This window comes from Geotrypetes seraphini, chromosome 4 (genome assembly GCF_902459505.1).
Source record: "Geotrypetes seraphini chromosome 4, aGeoSer1.1, whole genome shotgun sequence".
NCBI lineage: Eukaryota > Metazoa > Chordata > Amphibia > Gymnophiona > Dermophiidae > Geotrypetes > Geotrypetes seraphini.
Genome location: NC_047087.1, coordinates 217,533,084 through 217,551,853, shown reverse-complemented (window position 1 = coordinate 217,551,853; position 18,770 = coordinate 217,533,084). Strand labels below are relative to the sequence as shown.

The 18,770-nt window shown below is 39.4% G+C and overlaps 1 protein-coding gene across 1 annotated transcript in view; it reads left to right on the top strand.

The window, feature by feature from the left end:
• SH2D4B (SH2 domain containing 4B) overlaps positions 1-18,770 on the top strand; it is a 155,498-nt gene that overhangs the window by 19,586 nt on the left and 117,142 nt on the right. The window contains exons 4-5 of the mRNA XM_033942958.1: positions 6,424-6,583; positions 11,342-11,489. Of these exons, the coding sequence (XP_033798849.1) occupies positions 6,424-6,583; positions 11,342-11,489 (308 nt within the window). The remainder of the gene's footprint in view (positions 1-6,423; positions 6,584-11,341; positions 11,490-18,770) is intronic.

The following is an 18,770-nucleotide window of genomic DNA, read 5'->3' as shown; positions in this document are numbered from 1 at the left end:
TTCTGTAAACGACGCCTAAATCGGCTGGAGCCTAGAAAAATGGCAACCATAAGAATTGACCCAATGTGTCCACAGGAGAACAATAAACCAAAACAAAAGAAGCTGTGGAGACAGATGTTACTGATACTGATATTCTGTAAAGGTGATCCCCATATATGAATGAAGAGGAGGATCCATCATTCATATATGTGGATCACATTTACAGAATAAAAGTCTGCATCAATAACATCTGTCTCTACAGCGTCTTTTATTTTGGCCTAAAAAAAAATGGCACAGTCACACTTAGGCACTATTTACAGAATTGCCTCAGAGACAACAGTAGTAGTTCCTGCTACAGTCATCGGCATAATCCCTCCCCCCTTCCAAAATATTTTATTTTAAAACAAAATATTTTTGAGGGGGAGGTTTTTATGCTTATGATTGTAGCAGGGCCTACTACTATTGTCTCACCCATGGAGCTCTGGTTTTTTGAGGCTTTTCCTACCCTTTGTAAGTATATGTAATATATAATTTTGCCACTAGTCTAATTAGATTGGGGGGGTTCTGCTATAGCTTTATAAACCATTTTGCTGAAGAGCTAAAGGAATAGTATGGCAACAGTTGGCCCAGAGGGAGCGGAAAGCAAGAAAAGAGATCTACAAAAATTAGAAGCTTAGGTTGATCTTTGGTCTCAGATGGAACTGTAGCACAATAAAATAACAAATGGGTGTGGCTTGGAAAAAGGTATTTTAAATATAAATAGGCATATAACTGATGTAAAGCACTCAGAAAATTGTTACAGATCTGTTTGTATGTGTGTCGCAATGTTTACCTTTCCCTCTAATTCTGTTTGTGCATAAGTGAATATGTCTGTCCTTTTGTAGGTGGCTGAGGAAGGGTATGTGTGAAATGGCTATCTGAGCATGGATATCCACAGGTGTGTGTGTCTCTTTCTCTCTCTGTTTGTATCCCTTTTCTAGAACCTTTCTGTATCATATTTTGGTTAGTTTGATCTGATGTCTCCTGATTACCAAGGAAGGTCCAATTCTTGGATACAAGCTGACTGGGTTTTTTCTTTGGTTCCAGGTCCACTCAAGTGGCAGCATGGTTAGTGCACCAGCCTAAGAAGCTGGGGAACTGGATTTGATTCTCGCTGCCACTCCTTGTGACTCTTGGCAAATCACTTAATACTTCATTGGCCCAGGAACATAAATAAGTACCTGTATATAATATGTAAACCTCTTTGATTGTAACCACAGAAAGGCAGTATATCAAATCACTTTCCCCTTTTTTAGTTGCTCTTGAACATTGGTCCTAAAACATGCAAATTAAGTCCAAAAGGTAGGAGACATCCAATCTACTTACATGGACATCACCAAGGATCAGACTTGTAATATCTCCCAGAGGCCTTTGGTTAACACTCTGGGAAATCCTTAAAGCCTCAGTTAGGCTAACTTCCAGGTTACGCCCTGAACAGCGCAATGTCATGTTCACACTTGACAGTTAAGCTTTAATGTAAAGCAATGTAGAAATGTAAAGAAGCTGTATGTGCTAGGAGGTAAGAGGCAGTGGATTAGACAGAATATCAGAAGCCTGGGGGTAAAAATATTGAAGGGGGCTCCCCATATAATATTTTACATATAATAGTTCTCCTCTCTCTCTTTCCCTTCCCCCCTCCCTTGCAGTATTCCTTCTCAGACCCTTCTACCTCTTCAGGAGGCCACAGGCACTGATTTCTATATGTTGCTGGTGGCTGACCTGGAAGCCTTCCTTCTGACGTAAAACACGTCAGAGAGAAGGCTTACAGGTCATTCATGGGCAGCGTGTAGGAACCGCTGTCCACAGCCTTTTGAAGAGAGCAAGTGCAGATGGGCTGAATTATTGAAAGGCGCTGGAGAGTGCCAACCTGTTCCTGTGCAGCTTTCTAGCTTAGAGGGCTCCCCCAGAGGACTGTGGGATTTTCCATCCACTGCATGTGGTTGCTACACCACTGGTAAGAGGCTGATATCCACAGACCCAGAAAGGGATCTTGGAGTGATAGTATCTGAAGATTTCAAACTGGTGATACCTTATGGTAAGATGGTGGCCAAGGTCAGAAGGTTGCTTGGCTGCACAGAAAGTGACATAACCAATAGAAAGAAAGAGGTGATAATTCTACTGTACAAGACATTGATGAAATCTCATCTGGGGTAATATATGATTCATTTTGGAGGCCATATCTTTCCCCAAAAATCTCAAGGCTGTTCAGAGGGAAGTGACCACAATGGTATGGGGTCTATGCTAGAAGATGTATGAGAAGAAACTTGAAGGCTTGAATATTTATGGGAATGCAACTTATATACTGTTTTTTTTGTGGTTACTTATATCTAATATAATAAAATGGTAGGACGCGCATGCGCACTAAAAAAATCGTGTTCCCTGAGCTGTCCCGTTTTTTTTAGTGCGCATGCGCGGGTTGCACGTCACCAGCCAATCGCCTCCACAGGCCGGACCGCAGCCAGACGGACCGCGGGAAGGGAAAGGGGGAGGGGAGGAGGGCTTCGAGGGAGCCGGCTGTTGGAGGAGGGCAGACGCGGGCCCAGGAGCAAGTCCAGCTGTACAATCCTGTCCCTTAAGCTGCGGCTGCGGCTTTTAAAACGGCTCCCTTAGTTCTTTGTTCGATTTTTTTTTAAAGTTTAACGCTGCCGCCGTGGCTCCTCTCACGATCCCGGCCTGTGTCAGAGAAGGCTTCCGACGCAGGCGGGATCGTGAGAGGAGCCGCGTCGGCATCTTTAAACTTTAAAAACAAAAAAAATCCAGCAAATAACTAAGGGAGCCGTTTTATCTGCATGCTGCTACGAAGGAACAGGTGAAGGGGAGGGAAATGCTGATGCTGATGCACAGGGAGCAGGCAGGCATGGCAGGCAAACAGGGGGAGAGGGAAAGGGGCTGCTTTGGGGGTAGGGGTGTGTTGGGGGCACACAGCAATCATGGGCAGGGGATCACAGAGCAGGCAGGCATGGCTCAACAAGGGGAGAGGGAAAGGGGGCTGCTTTGAGGTGAGGGGTTTGCTGGGCCAGCAGCAATCATAGGGGGGAAACAGAAGGGGGCCACGGAGCAGGCAGGCATGGCACAAAAGGGGGCAGGGGCATTGGAAAACGGGGCTCTTTTGGGGGGAAGGGTGTGCTGGGGGCACACACCAAGAGATAGGCAGGCATGGCGCAATGGAGAAATACAGGAAGTCAGGGCACAAGGCAGAGACACAGACAGAAAGAATGACAGACAGACAGACAGCATCCTAGCACAGAGAAAGAAAGGAAAAAAAAACATTCTACTCTAGCACACGTTGGACAGGGGGGAGAACGAAAGAGATGCTGATGGACAGGGGGGGGTGAAGAAAAAAGGAACGGAGGACTAATGTTGGACAGGGGGAGAAGGAAACAGGTGCTGCTGGACAGGGGGGAGGTAAAACAAAGGGAGAAGGGCTGCTGCTGCATAAGGAGAGCAGTGAAGGGGTGGTGGTGGACACAGGGGAGGTAAAAGGAAGGGAAAATGGACAGGGGGAGCAGGCAAGGGGTGGTGATGGACAGCCAAGGAAAAAGAAAGGCAGAAAGAAAAAAAGCGGTTAAGGAGAGAGAGAGAAAGAAATAAAGACAGACACACATACATATGTTCTAGCACCCGTTAATGTAACGGGCTTAAAGACTAGTATATATATATATATATATACAGGTACTTATTTTGTACCTGGGGCAATGGAGGATTAACTGCTAGATGCACTATTCAGTGATCGTCGCTACATCTGTTTTAAAAGCTTTAGTGACAATCGTTTTACCAACCCAATTCACATAACAGCTCACGGTGTGTTTTTCCCCTCAATCACCCATTTTCTGATCCGGCCATGCAAATTAGCTAAAACCCCATGCATAGTAGCCAAGCGATTGATACATTAACATTGCTTGGCTATGCAAAAACAAAACCAAACCAGGGATTTTAGCGATTGGAAAACAAACGGCTAGTCTAGACCTGTCGACAGGTCTGCCTGTTTGTTTTTTCATTTTTTTTTTTTCAATGGCCCAGATATTTTGAATGTGTTACATGCACAAAATATCTTCCCATTAAAAAAAAAAAAAAAATCCCCCACCGCTGATGATGGTGGCAGGAGGGAGTGGACAACGCTCCTGCCATTTTTGTTGTTGTATGGGGGAGGGGGATGTGGTTGGTTGTTTCCTGGTGCATGGACATCGGGGTGTGCTTTTTTTCCGTGGGGCAGATATTGTGTGTGTAACACATGCACAACATCTGTTAAATAAAGAAAAAAAGGTTTCCTGCCCCGAACAACTGAGTAGCAGGAGGCTGCTTTCAGAGCTTTCCCTGCCTCTCAGCTGCTCAGGCTTCCTTTTGCCAGCTTTGCGCATATGTGAGATTTGCTCTTACACCAATCAGTCGGACGAGAGAGATGGATATTACGATGAACCTCTGTGCGAATCTTTTGCATTCAATCTTTTTGGTACATCGATTGCTTTTCCACAGTCAGCCAGAGAATCGGCCAACAGCGATCCAGTGGGTATTAGCAATTATGTTTAATGCATCCAGGCCTAAGTGATTTGCCCAGGGTTACAAGGAGTAGTGCTGGGATTTCATCCACAGCCTCAGGGAGCTGAAGCAGCAGCTCTACGGCTAAGCCACTTCTCACTCCCTGAAGGAGAGGAGAGACAAAAGAAACATGATAAAGACATTTTAATACTTGTGAGATATTAGTGAACAAATAAACCTTTTCCCAAAACAGAGAGGCTATAAAACTAGAAGACATGAAACGAAGCTGGAAGGAGGGAAAAATTAAAAGCAATATCAGAAAATATTTTATTTACGGAAAGGCTGGGGAATGCCAGGAATGCTTTTTCATGGGACCTGGTAAGGAACAAAAATGCCGACAATATTCCAAACGTTGTGGGGCAAGCAGAGGATCCCGATATGGAAAATGGATATCTTCCTTTCCTAAAATTACTGAGGAGGAAACTACACCATTTTCTTTTCTCCTCCAAACTCGCCACCTATTCCTCTGACCCCATCCCCACCCATCTACTTACCACTATCGTTCCTATTGTCAGTATTCAAATCCAGACTTTGAAGATGCTTTCAGTTCCAAACTCCAACCCACCTTCTAAGCACTAATATCTGTCTTATTGTTCTAAGCACTAATATCTGTCTTATTGTTCTAAGCACTAATATCTGTCTTATTGTTCCTGCTCTAATTCCCTTACCTGAGCACAGCAGGAATACCTTCTTGTTCAGTTTGTCTGTCTTTGACTAGAATATAAGCTCTTTTGAGCAGGGACTGTCTCTTCTATGTGTTGATGTACAGCACTGCATATATCTAGTAGTGCTATAGAAATGCTTAGTAATAGTAGTAATAAAAATATAGAGCATTTCTACTCAAAGTAAAACTTTAGTAAAAAGGCATAGAAGGTTAACTTTCAGTTCCAGCCTCCCAAACAATTTGGTAGACAACCTAAACAAATTGGCAGGTACAACACGAGTCACCTTTCTGGACAGATTGAATGGGCTTTACTCTATTATTCACATTACTATGTAAATCTTTACCTTTTTTCATTAGCATTATCACGCTTGCCTGGTATCTTGCGGTTTTGTATGGGGAGGATGAATTTTAAGAAAGTGCTGAAAACGTAATTATTTGCCAACACCTTCATATGCTAAGATATATTTCAGTTGATAATCGCCTTCTAGAATTTTTCTGACATCAATGAATGATTTAAAGCTTGTTTGTACTTCTGAATTGATTGAATTTCTGCTCTATCCCTATTATAACAGGGACGATTAACGATGTTGTCTTGACATGTCTATATTGTATGTGATAATTGGAGGGCAGCAAGATTTTATGTATGTGATATGGAAACCACATAGTTGTATGCGGTATATACATTTTAAAATAAATAAATAATAATCTAATTTTTTAAAAATGTCAGTAGTAGTAACAATAAAAATCTTTTGATCCATTATTGTATGCAATGTTGTATAGCAACCCTGTCCTGGAGGACCACCAGTCAGTTGGGCTTTTGAGATAGCCCTAATGAATATGCATGAGAGAGATTTGCATATAATGGAGGCTATAGGGCTAATCTGAAAACCTGACTGGCTGGTGATCCTCCAGGACAGGGTTGAGAACCACTGTTATATAGAATTAATTCACAAAATTGTAATGTATCTCAACCAAGGCAGAACTTAGGGAATATAGTATATATTGGGTTTCTCAAGTTTACAATATCATTATCAGGATAGCTGAACCTAACTCTTCCGATCTGCTGCTGTAAACAGAAGAGAATGTGACTTCTAAATTCCTAAAATATAAAACAACTGGCTTAAAAAATGAATGGCGGCACATAGGATTTTGAATGTTCTAATAATGATATCCAATGATCCTTTTATTTCTGGTGAACTTTATAGATCCTGGCAAGCAAATTCAGTGGCTTCATGGGAATGATGGCAAAGTTTGGGTCTGGGTGATGGGAGAAGCCCTAGGTGACAAGACGTATGAGCAGATAGTAGAGGAACTGATGGCAAAGAAAGCAAGAGAACAAGCACAGAAAGAGGCAGAGGAACTATGGTGAGTACAAACCAATATTTCAAGCGGATCAAGTTTCAGAAAGCTTTATAATGAATGGGTGGCAAGATTATACACATTTTTTACAGGTGAAAAAAAAGCAGTGGATTTCAAGGATAAGCCATAATTAATAGTAAAATCACATATGTGGCCTCCTTGTGGCTTTATGTACTTGGTAGCTCATGTTTGGGAAGAGAGATTTTGTTCTGGTGAGAAGCGTTTTTTCTTTTCCTCAAAGAAGGGAAGGGGGTTGACTGGAAAGGGTGGGAGGAGTTTTGATTGGGATAGTTTTGGGGAAAATGGGGGTTGTTGCAGTATCATTTGATGGATTGCTTATTGGGAAGTATAAAGACTGGAAGAGGAAGAGGGTGTTTTTCATCTAAGACAGTGATTCCCAACCCTGTCCTGGAGGAACACCAGGCCAATCGGGTTTTCAGGCTAGCCCTAATGAATATGCATGAGAGAGATTTGCATATGATGGAAGTGATAGGCATGCAAATTTGCTTCATGCATATTCATTAGGGCTAGCCTGAAAACCCAATTGGCCTGGTGTTCCTCCAGGACAGGGTTGGGAACCACTGATCTAAGACATAAAGGTGAAGTCATACTTAATCTCTGCCTTCCTTTTAAATCTGAGAGAAGACATTTATACGGGAAGGTGGGAGATTTCTTTTCTGCTGTATACTATACAGTAAGGAGATTATAGTCTTGTATACCTTGGTTTCTTACAAGTACTGATGTTTCCTTATCTCTACTGTGAGATACTTTTAATAAAAGAGTTTGTTAAATAAAAAATAAAATCACATATTGCAGATTTGATTTTGCCTTCATGTGCACCTGCTACCCAGATAAATGCCACTGAGGCAGATATATTCAGCAGTTTTTTTTACAGATAGTGCTGCTGGATATTATTACAGTCAGTTTAAAACTGGTCAAACCACTTACATCAGGGTATATGACAGGAATCTCTTTCAAATTATTCCCAGCGCTATTATATGACTTAACTTTAATATTTCATAGATAATGGATTGTGCAAAAAGTCATAATATCTTTAATATTCCTTTAAACATACTATTTTTTCTATATCTATATCTAAGTATATTTGTATCTATGGGCCAATCGGAGACAGCTCATCTGTCAATTTTTGGAAGACTATTATACTTGTCAAAATGCTTCATAAGACCTTTTATATATAATTTTTCTCATTTTCTTCTTCAAAATTCCAAATTCAAATATCACTCTATATCAAAAATATTTACCTCAGAATACTTATCTGTGAAACATCAGGGAGACCAGTGCCAATCTGCATCAGGACAAGGGTCTTCTGCATAGAGTAAAGCACCATAAAAAAAACATTATTTCAATTTCAAATCACAGTCCAATCAGTTTACTAAAGCTAACGATACGTTTTACCATCCAAAATAAGTTTTGATATTTCTCCCCACATGGCTTGAATTTAAAATGTTTATTGCGTTCTTTTATAGATGCTGACACCTGTTGATCAATCACAACTATTCCGTCTCTGTTCCTTAAAAATAATTAGATGCTGAAAATTACCACCCTTTCGTTCCATCTCAATTATGTCTATTACCTGCCATCAAATATCAGAAATGTTATGGCTGTTAACAAAAACAGCGGAGGCAGGTAGCGTAGAAAGGTGGGGTGCTGGGGGGAAGTCTGCCCTGGGCGGCGTGGTCTTCCTAACAGTGTGGCACCCCTTCTCCTCTCCACCCCCAGCTCCTCCCCTTGATATGCGCATGCCCCTTGCCTTTCCTCGTACATTTTTTACTTCCCCAATGTGAGGTTGCTGCCCGCGTCAGCATAGGCGCTCTCTCTGATATCACTTCTGGGATCCGCGCCTAGGAAGTGACATCAAAGGGGGAGCTGACAGCGATGTGGACATGCAGCTGCTCACACTGGAGAAGTTGAAAAAGTATGGGGAAAGGGGGGCGTATGCGTGGAAGGGGGCAGGGAGGGGTGCCAATCATCCGTACTATGTCACTGAGCGGAGGAGACGAAGAAATGAAAATGTAACCATGGGTTACAAAATAAATATGTTATAGTTGACCCAGGGCAGGAGAGACCTGACAGAAGGTTTTTTTCCTCTAATATTTTAAAGTTAAAAGTTTTTTTGTTGTTGTTGTCCAGCAAAGATAATGCTGTGTTTGCACGACTGATTGTTGGAATTCTAGACTGCTGATGTCTGCAACAGGTCTGATGACCTCATGTAGAAGTCAGTAATGCTGGGGAGAATTCTAAAACGGCCAGGGAGAACAGTTGGGTGGTTATCAGTCTGGAAGACAGGTTGTTCTTGGTTGCCTGAGAATAGAAAAAGATTAAAAAAAAAATTTTATAGTGGATTTTTGGCTAATGTTAATTAAGTTCAAGTCTGGGCTATTTTTGTGGCAAGGGCTGTGTTTGGTTATGTCATACAGTGATTTTCTGTCACTTTTGTGTTGAGGTGCAGAGCTCTTGTATTTAAATGGAATCTAGTAACAGTTAAATTAATTTTGTCCTGGTTAACATTAAGAAAACAGGATAGAAAGTATCTTTTTGACGTTGTAAGAAGTAGTGCTGAGGAAACATTTATTGATGAGTTCTGGTTATTTATAAAAAACAGTTGTGAATTGGAGTGAATTCTGTCACTAAAATATTTTGGTTTATATAACCATTGAATTTTTAACCTTGGAGATAAGCCTATAGATTAAGATACATTGTGGGTGGGAAAAAGTTTAGGGAAATTATAATTATCCATTTTTTTTTTCTCTGGGTAGCTAGTCAAAAGTAAAGAAATAAATATAAATTTCAGGGTGTCATAGGGTTTTGCTTCCTTAGTTGTTGGTTTGTTTTTAGTTAGGGAGTAGGTACTCCATTTATTGAAGCTGAATCTCCTGAAAAGAAGAAGCGCTGGTACCCAACGGCTCTGCAGAAAAAAGTACACCTGGACCCTGTGAGGAAAAAATTATTTCAAAGAACTAAATTCTTTGAGATAGATTTTATATGGAAACTTGTTCTAAAGTTATATAGATATATACATTTTGTTAGATTTGTAAAAATAAACTAACAAAAACTTTTAGAACCAGTATTTGTTTAAAAGATTTCATTTATTGTTCACCCAGTATCTTTTATTTAGGGCAGTTTTATATTTTATGCTAACTTTTCCCTCTTTTTAGAAACATTCTCACTTTGACTTATAAGATAACCTGACTACAGAAGGTGAAGAGAGTGAGAATTGATAATCAAAGAGGGAGGGGTTACAAAAGGCAGCCTGTGGCGTTTAAAAATCAAATTTATTGGTAAGGACTCAACATAATTCGTGTTTCAGCTGCAAATGACATTTACTCATCATTTTGTTTAATCAATGCCATTTCATCAATAGTCAAGACTCCTGGTGCAGGCCTAGTGGCTGAAACATGACTCGTGTTGAGTCCATACCTAAAGAAAAAGAGTGAAGCTGGTAGATTTGAGTTACTTCACAGAGAGCACATGAGATGTTGATACACTGTTGATGTCCAAACATTATCTGTTACTCTGCAAATATGGCACATTGATTAGAAGACTCCTGATGCAGGCCATATGAGCCAAAACATGTTGGTGTTGAGTCATTGAATGACTAAAAGAAAAGTTTGAAATAAATCAGGGCATCTTTCTCCTTGGACATCGCCACTATTTGTTTGCTTGCTTTAACCACTGTGCCAAGCAGGAATGCCCACCTAAGTCTGCGGTCTTCAGAATTGTATATTGTGTACAATTCTGGAGATTGCAACTTCAAAAGATATAAACAGGATGGAGTTGGTCCAGAGGAAGGCTACACATTTCATTGACCAAGGCACAAATTAAGTACTTGTCTAAAAACTAAAAAGTAAACCGTTTTGATTGTAACCACACAGAAAAAGCGGTCTATCAAATCCCAGCCTTTACCCTTTACCCACTCTCTGTCCTTGACATTTCCTCTCAAAGAGTGCAAAAAATAATTGCAATATGCATATCTCAAAATTAATGTGGAACACATTAGTGTATTCCATGTTCGACTTTATTTGCCAAACTGCAAAAGAGCAGGACAACATACCCCTACAAAAAATATTGCAAAGAAAATCCAAAGGAAATGAAAGAGTCTAAGCCAATGAGTCAGGAATATACGATCACAATTTAGTAAAAGTCCATCTTGGTTGAGTAAATCGATTAGCTATTAGTTTCTAGCAGTTCCATTTCATCACAAAGCGGTAATTATTATACAAGTGACTTAATAACTTGCTAGTTATGACTCAAGTGTCATTTTATCATATAGATGTATTGGACTCCTGAGGAAGGCTCATCAGCTGAAACTCAACTTGTGTTGGGTCCTCTCTTGGAATTCAAAATTAATACATTTGAGTTAGTTCTTTTTTGTTATTGTTGTTGCATTTGGTGCATGCTAGTGCCTAATGCAATTCTGTAAAAGTACAACCTGAAGTGCAGTTTTCTTTGTGTATTAGACAGACCATGTAAAGCCTCATATGGATTAACACTGGCTAGTATATTGAATATTAATACTACAAAATACAAATGCATTACCATTGTCATTGGGAATCTGATTGTAAAACTAATATACATATAAATACTTCATGTTGTACATAGATATTAGCTAATATCTGCTTTCATGTCCCCTTAATTTCATAGCTCCTTAATATGAAAATTTAAAGCCCTGCCACACATTCAGAACCAATGCTTATATACTTCTCTTGGATTCTTTTTAATTATGGTGTTTTCTATATCCTAAAGGAAGCTGAAAGAAGCAGAAATTGAAAAGAAATTCCGGGATGCAATGGCAAAAGAAAAAGCTAGAATAGTGGCTGAAAAGTGGAAAGTGGAAATAGAAGACCGGAAGGCAGCAAAACTGGTGGAAGAAAAATTCCAGGAAGAATTAAAGGTTTAAAAATGTTTTTAATCAGTACATTTATTTTTGCAGTTATATATTTGATATGCTCCTCATCTGAGACTTTGTGGGTTTATAGGCATGACTTTTTTTTTTTTTATTTCCCTCAGTAATCACCACCATTAGGAGGGGGTGCTGAAAAGTTCTCAGCTCAGTCAAGAAGAGAATGATGTGGAGCCATGAAACTTACAAGTTATTTCACACTTTTCTTGACATTTTTCATTTCAGTGATATGAAATGAAACAAAAAAGTGTCGTGAAAAGTGTGGAATAACTTGTAAGTTTCATGGCTCCACATCATTCTCTTCTTGGTTAGGCTGAGAACTTTACAATGGCTCCTCATAGGGTTTAAATAGCATTTTCTGCCAAATAAAATCTAAATGTATCTTTTATAATTGTAGTACTTTAGACACATGTATCCAGTTATCAATACTGTACAGTAGATGGTCTAGCTTTTTTGCTAAACTTCAAAACACAGAGCTGCTCAAATCTTTGTTCCAATTTATGCTTTTCTCTGAATAAGAGTAATAAGCTAATACATAGGGGCATAAAGTCCCCAAATATCAATTTTTTTTAAGTTTTCTTTGTCATTTACAATAATTTTGTTTTATGTTTTGTTATTCATTTGAGGGGCAATATAGCAAATAGTGCACACTTTTCATGAAGATTGTGTGCATATTTTCTGAAGAATGCACGCTCCATTTCATTTATTACACTGGTTACCTATTTTGTTTTGTAATAGGGGTAGAACAAAGAGCAGAACAAATGAGTATATGGAACAAAAAGAAATTTAATGTAACATGTGCCTGATGTGGTCACGTTTCGCCCGAAGGCTGCATCAGAGGAAAAACTAGAGAGGAAAAGCAGGAAGGAGTTTTGCAGCAGGACTACAGCTGCTGAATTTTTATATCAGTGAGAAGTGTATTCTTTATATTTAAATACTCTGGATTGTTTGATAAACTGTTACACTATAGAGAAGCTTGCTGTCTGTTTTTCCTCTCTAGTTTTGCCTCTGATGCAGCCTTTGGGCGAAACGTGGCCATGTCAGGCACATGTTACATTAAATTTCTTTTTGCTCCATATACTCGTTTGGTCTGCTCTTTGTTCTACACCTGTTTTATATTGTTTTGTATATAGTTCAAACATTTATGCCCAGCATTCAAGGGTTACGACTGGGGGCCTTTATCTATTTATCTTCCCTTGTAATTCCATATACTCCACACCGGTCTCTACGTTCTCATGATACCTATCATCTTGTTCTTCCTTCTCCTAAATTACTCAGTACGAATCAACCCATAATTCAGCTTTTTTTCTTTCTTGCCCCAAAGCTGTGGAATGCCCATCTGTCTTATATTAATTTTAACATGTGATCTATTTTGTATAAACAGAGGAGTAATCCAAACTGCAGGTTACTACTGCTCACTAATCAAAATTACAAATGATGGTGGAAAATACCTCAGAGATCCACAGTAACTCATATACCCCACTTAACAGTTGGGACACACATGTTGTCTTTATACCCAGACCGATATCTATCATAGGTCAAAACCCTCTACCACATTCAATAACATAGTTTGTGAATAATACTCTGCGCATGTACATTATAGTTATATATAACTTGTGAAGCGGGGTAAAATCAAGCACTTATCTCCAAAATGGTTCCCAACAGGAGCCTGTTTTATTAGTGGCTTCTTCAGGAAATCTAAAAATGTTTTTATTTCATCTGTGTTTTAACTTTGCTTCCATTTGCTATATGTAGCCACATTAAACACAGCAATGGTGAAAAACGGGGGAAATTTGTTGAAACAGGCTATCATTATTCCACTTCTAAAAAAAGGGGGATCGCACCAGACCACATTTTGTACTGCCTAATTGTGGCCTATTTCTAATTCTGGGACATAGTTATCAATGTAAGCTACTTTTAAGACATGTTGTTTTACAATGGCATAAGAGCTCATTCCTAAATGTTAACCACCCAATATTCAAAGCGATTTAACCAAGCAGGAGATCTTCCTGTCTATATAAATTGTTTCCTTTTACCTATCTGCTGATATTCAGCAGAACTTAACTTGACAGTGCTGCTGAAATTCTATCCCCTCTTGCACTCGCCAATTATTCCTGGGGTGGTCTGTTAGCAAAAGTTCGGTGGAGCCTGGGTAGAACCAGTATTTAACCTGATAGTGGTGATATTCAGGCTGCTCAGTGGCATATTAAGGGAGCACTGTCCCAGGTGTCATCTTGGCGGGGGCGCGAGCACACTCCCCATTCACCCATGCCCTCCCTTCCCCACCCCCACCCCCCGACATACACTGCAAAACTAGCTAGATGCACTGGGAGTGGCCTATGACTCTAGTTGGCCAGATACCTATAGCCTCTCCCGTGGCCTTAAGTGTCTCTAAGCATTTCGCTAGACTTGCGACAAATGTGTACAGTGTAGGCAACCTGCCTCGTTTTTGTTTGTTTTTAACATACATTCCAATTGGCTGCCAAATGGCAGTAGGATGCCTATCGCTGCCTACAATTGGGATGCCCGTTTATAGAATCTGCCCCACAGTGCTGCAGCTGCTAGTGCCTGCTTTGCTTCAGCCTGACTGAAGTAGAATGAACTTTCTGTGTCAAATCCTTGTGGAACAGTCCCAGACCTGGAAATCTTCTGGCTGCCAGTTGGACTGGAACCGACTGAAGGATCAATCCTTACAAATCCTTGCTGTGAGAATAAAATGCAGCTGATTCCCTGAAACCAAAAGGGATTCACACAGGGGCCCCTTAGCCTGTGCTCAGGTCTCAAATAAATCAGAAAATGAACAGGCTCCCAGGGGAACTGAACCCAAGCCTCAAAGTAACGCAAAGTAGGCTGGGTCATTAGATACACCCAGAGGTTGCCCTGTGAGCTGCGGTCCACCCTCGTGGAGTCTGCATTCTCTTCCAGGCAGAGTAGCCCCAAATAAGGGGTCCTCTGGCACCAAAGCCTCCTGAAAATGGTGTAAAAAGACCCAAAAATAATAGAAACCTCTTTCTTGTTTGTTAGTAGAAGGAAAAACTGAAGAGGGAGCTATACTTCATTGCTGAAGAAGGAGGAGCTGAAAGATGTTATTGACATTCTTCTGCAAGTGGTTTGCAAGCATGGATAGATTACCTAATGTATGGACTCCTGTGGACTCTGGGCAAGTCACTTAATCCTCCATTGCCCCAGGTACGTTAGATAGATTGTGAGCCCGCCGGGACAGATAGGGAAATGCTTGAGTACCTGATTGTAAAACCGCTTAGATAACTTTGATAGGCGGTATATAAAAACCTAATAATAAACTTTAGCCAGTATAAAAAAAGTAGGAAAGTACGTAAGACTATGAAAACATACAGGAGAAATACAGTTTTAGTCTTTCCAACTAAACAAATATTGCCAAGAAATTACAAGAGAACCTACTTGAACCCCCAACATCCCCCTGTCTCCCTGTCTGTCTGGGGTCAACATATTCTCTAACAATGTAATAGAACAGGAGCAAATTCAACATGTGGGAAAACAGTGCAAAGTTTAACCAAAGTTGAAAATGAGCCACATTGGATGGGCAGGAAGTGAGGGGTGAGACGGGGTTCAGGAGAAATAAGCTCTCAAAAAATGGATCAATGCATTTCTATGGGAGAAGATTTGATTTGTATGAAATGTAATTTGAAACTGTCACATGATGAGACATAACAAGGAATTCCCCTTTTCTACCAGGTTTCTTCAATTAGGTTTAGGCACTGGCTTTAGAATTTCCTCTTTAGGCTCTAAATAGTATATCAATTCTAAAAATAAATAAATTAGAAATTAAGAACAAAGGGCAGCAGTCTGTAACATTTCAAGCCAGAGATGCTGAGTTTGTCTCCAGGCTTGATGATCTCTGACATTGCTCATGCCAGTGCTCTCAGCATGAAGACAATTGCTGAAAACGGAATTCTTACCGGCTCAGCGTGAAAAGGAAAGAAGAGAATCAATGGTTGGTATCGATGCATCATTAGTTGCAAAACAGACACAGAAGCAGAACCTTAAAAGGCGTCATCAAATGGATGATTTGCAAATAAGAGAAACTGAAACAGCAGTACTGATATCATCAAGTGGTGGCTCCACTGATGAGGATGCAGACAGTATGGAGACCTCATGACAACGACAAGTCACAGCTTCAGTTCTTATTACAAATGATTGAATGCACAGTCAGGTTTATCCAGATAGCAAGAAACTGACATTGAATGCAGGACTACACAAAAATTGTTGCTTTTCTACAGCATAGCTGCATTACAGACTTGTATGTAGCTAATGTATTATCTGATTAATGATCAAATTTTATGGTACAGTTTTTATAATTAGTTAAAATGTTTGTCCAACATTTATGACTGTCATTATGTAAACCATATAGATAATATATGGTATATACATTTTTAAATAAAATGTTTATTTACATGGTTGATACAAAACTTATTCATGAATATATTTGTATTTCTGCAGTTTTCTTAATTTGTTGTTTTCATTAACTTTGAGATGATTGGGCTACCTCTAGATATTTAAATAAAAGGTTTAAACGTTTTGGCAAATATTTTTTAGCTAAGGTGGAACAGTTCTAAGGTGGAACATATCTATTTTTTTCTATTTTTTAAGCTCCACCCTAGGGCTCCTTTTACAAAGCTGCGTTAGGGCATTAACGTGCAGAATAGCGCGTGCTGAATTGCTGCGTACACTAGACCTTAACGCCAGCATTGAGCTAGCATTAGTTCTAGCCGTGTAGCGCGCAGTGTAGCACACGGTAATATCCTGCATGTGCTAAAAACGCTAGCGTACCTTAGTAAGGGCTCCTTTTACTAAGGTGCGCTAGTGTTTTTAGCACACGCAGAATTTTACCGCATGCTATACCGCGTGCTACTGCCAGCTCAATTAAGGTCTAGCACACGCAGCAATTCAGCGCATGCTATTCCGTGCGTTAATGCCTAAGGCAGCTTAATAAAAGGAGTTCCTAGTGTCACAGATCCAACACTCTGGAACTCGCTACCTTTAATCCTATATTTAGAATCATTATATCAATTATTTAAAAGAGGGCTTAAGTCATATCAAATTTATTTGCTGATGCTTTGGAAATTGAACAATCTCTCACATCTGCGAGAGCAATTAAGGCAGCTCTCTAAAGATGATGTAATTTTCTGTTCGCATATACTACCATAATTTTATTATTATAATTTTAGTAGATTAGTATTAGTGGATAATTTTTGTAAACTGCTTTGACCTTTTGTTAGCTAAACTGTATAGAAAGCATTTTAATAAATATAAACCACCATGGACAAGGTTTCCAAGTTTTATTTAAAAGTTGGAATTGAAGTAAATGACTTTGAACTTTTATAAACTGCATCTTTCAAAGTGTGTGGTCAAATTATCAGTGAGTTGTTGAAAACTGTATTTGACTTAACATTAGATTATTTGGGGGTATAGTTACGCTACCATTAAGATGTTGTTTTACCACTAACTTGTGTTATTTAAGTACAGGTCTCATTTTATACAATGAGGCCTAGTTACTAATAGCCGGGGTTAACAGCAAACAGCATGTCATTATGGTTGCCCATTGTAATAGCGTCGGCAGTGGCAGGGCTCTAATCTAATCCTTGAATTTATATACTGGATCATCTTCTAAATTAGAAGCTAGACTCGGGCCTTCAGATACACAGTCAGCAGACATGATAAATAAGAACAAAATTTTTTTTTTTTATTATCAAAAAAAGGTACCAAATAACTATTCTTGTTCTAGTGTTCAAACACGGGCAGCAATCAAACAGAAGTTCAATTTCACACAATAAAATGAACTGTGCTCTGTCAGGATTCCCAAAGCCCAGTTTCAATTTAACACACTTAGCAGTGACCATCTTCTAGCAGGCTGAACTTTCATTCTACAATATAGTCTTTCTACCTTGGCCTGTCTCTAGACTTAAGCCATAGGCATGAAAACCAATTGCAAAATGCAATCTTCCTTCTTTGGCCTGTCTTCAGGCATTGCATCATAGGCTTGCAAATGTGTCTGAAGCCTCCCTTTTCTATTTTTTTCTCTAGAGGGTTAACTTCTAACTGGATCCCACCCTCCTGGCTAGTCTATCTAACAATATCTCTCTTAAAGTGGCCCTATATGAGGAGAAGGAGATTAATCCAGCCACTCCATCTCACCCACATTGATTACTTGTTCCCCTTTACCTCAGAACTTTGGCCACAGGTGATTTGAAATAGTTCCTCTTAAAGTAAAAGCCATTGTTTACATGAAAATCTAATGTTCAGAATAAATTAGAGAGAGATTTATAACAGAAATACAATTATTTTTTTACCTTTGATTCATAATTATATATACTCATAAGCAAGTATCCATTGAACTGTAAATATCTGACTGTAAATAAAGAAAACAGTATATATCTGACTGTAAATAAAGAAAACAAAAAATAAAAGAAATTAACAATTTCCCATCACACTAAAGTCCATAAAGATATGGGACCCAAATCCAATATCCAAAGAAAATAAAAATGAACATAAAGGTTAATCAGTAATTAAATTTTCCCTAAGCATGGAGCCTCACCATCATTACAGCCTCGGAAGTCTTCCACCTCCCCCAATTACTCCTATTTAAAGAATAGATATTTTATAACACACTAGCTGATGCCCCGGCGTTGCATGGGTATTTAATTATAGCAATAACACTGTAAATGGATTCAAATAAAGATTATTTATAGTGGTGAATGAAATTATTGTTTTACAGCTTAATAAAAAGTACAATATTCAAATTATAATGTGAAATATTTGACAAAATGAAGACAATACAACTAACGCAAAACGTGATTATAAACAACATTTTTAGTTTCACCTCCAGGAGCAAGAACATATAAATTGTTGGGTGAACCCACCCTTGAGCAAGCAACATAGAGTTGTGGGCCGAGAGACCCCCAGAACATATCACCCCAGGTAGTGAGGGATCTGCATACCAAGTTTCGTTCAAATCGGTCAAGCCGTTTTTGAATTACAGTGAGAATGGCAGCTTTTTACATTTTTTCCATTGACATGAATGGTGAAATCTGATTTTCTGTTTGTAGCTCCGCCCACGTGTGAAGGTGGGCCGCGAGACCCCCAGAACATATCACCCCAGGTAGTGAGGGATCTGCATACCAAGTTTCGTTCACATCGGTCAAGCCGTTTTTGAAATACAGTGAGAATGGCAGCTTTTTACATTTTTTCCATTGACATGAATGGGTGAAATCTGAATTTCTGTTTGTAGCTCCG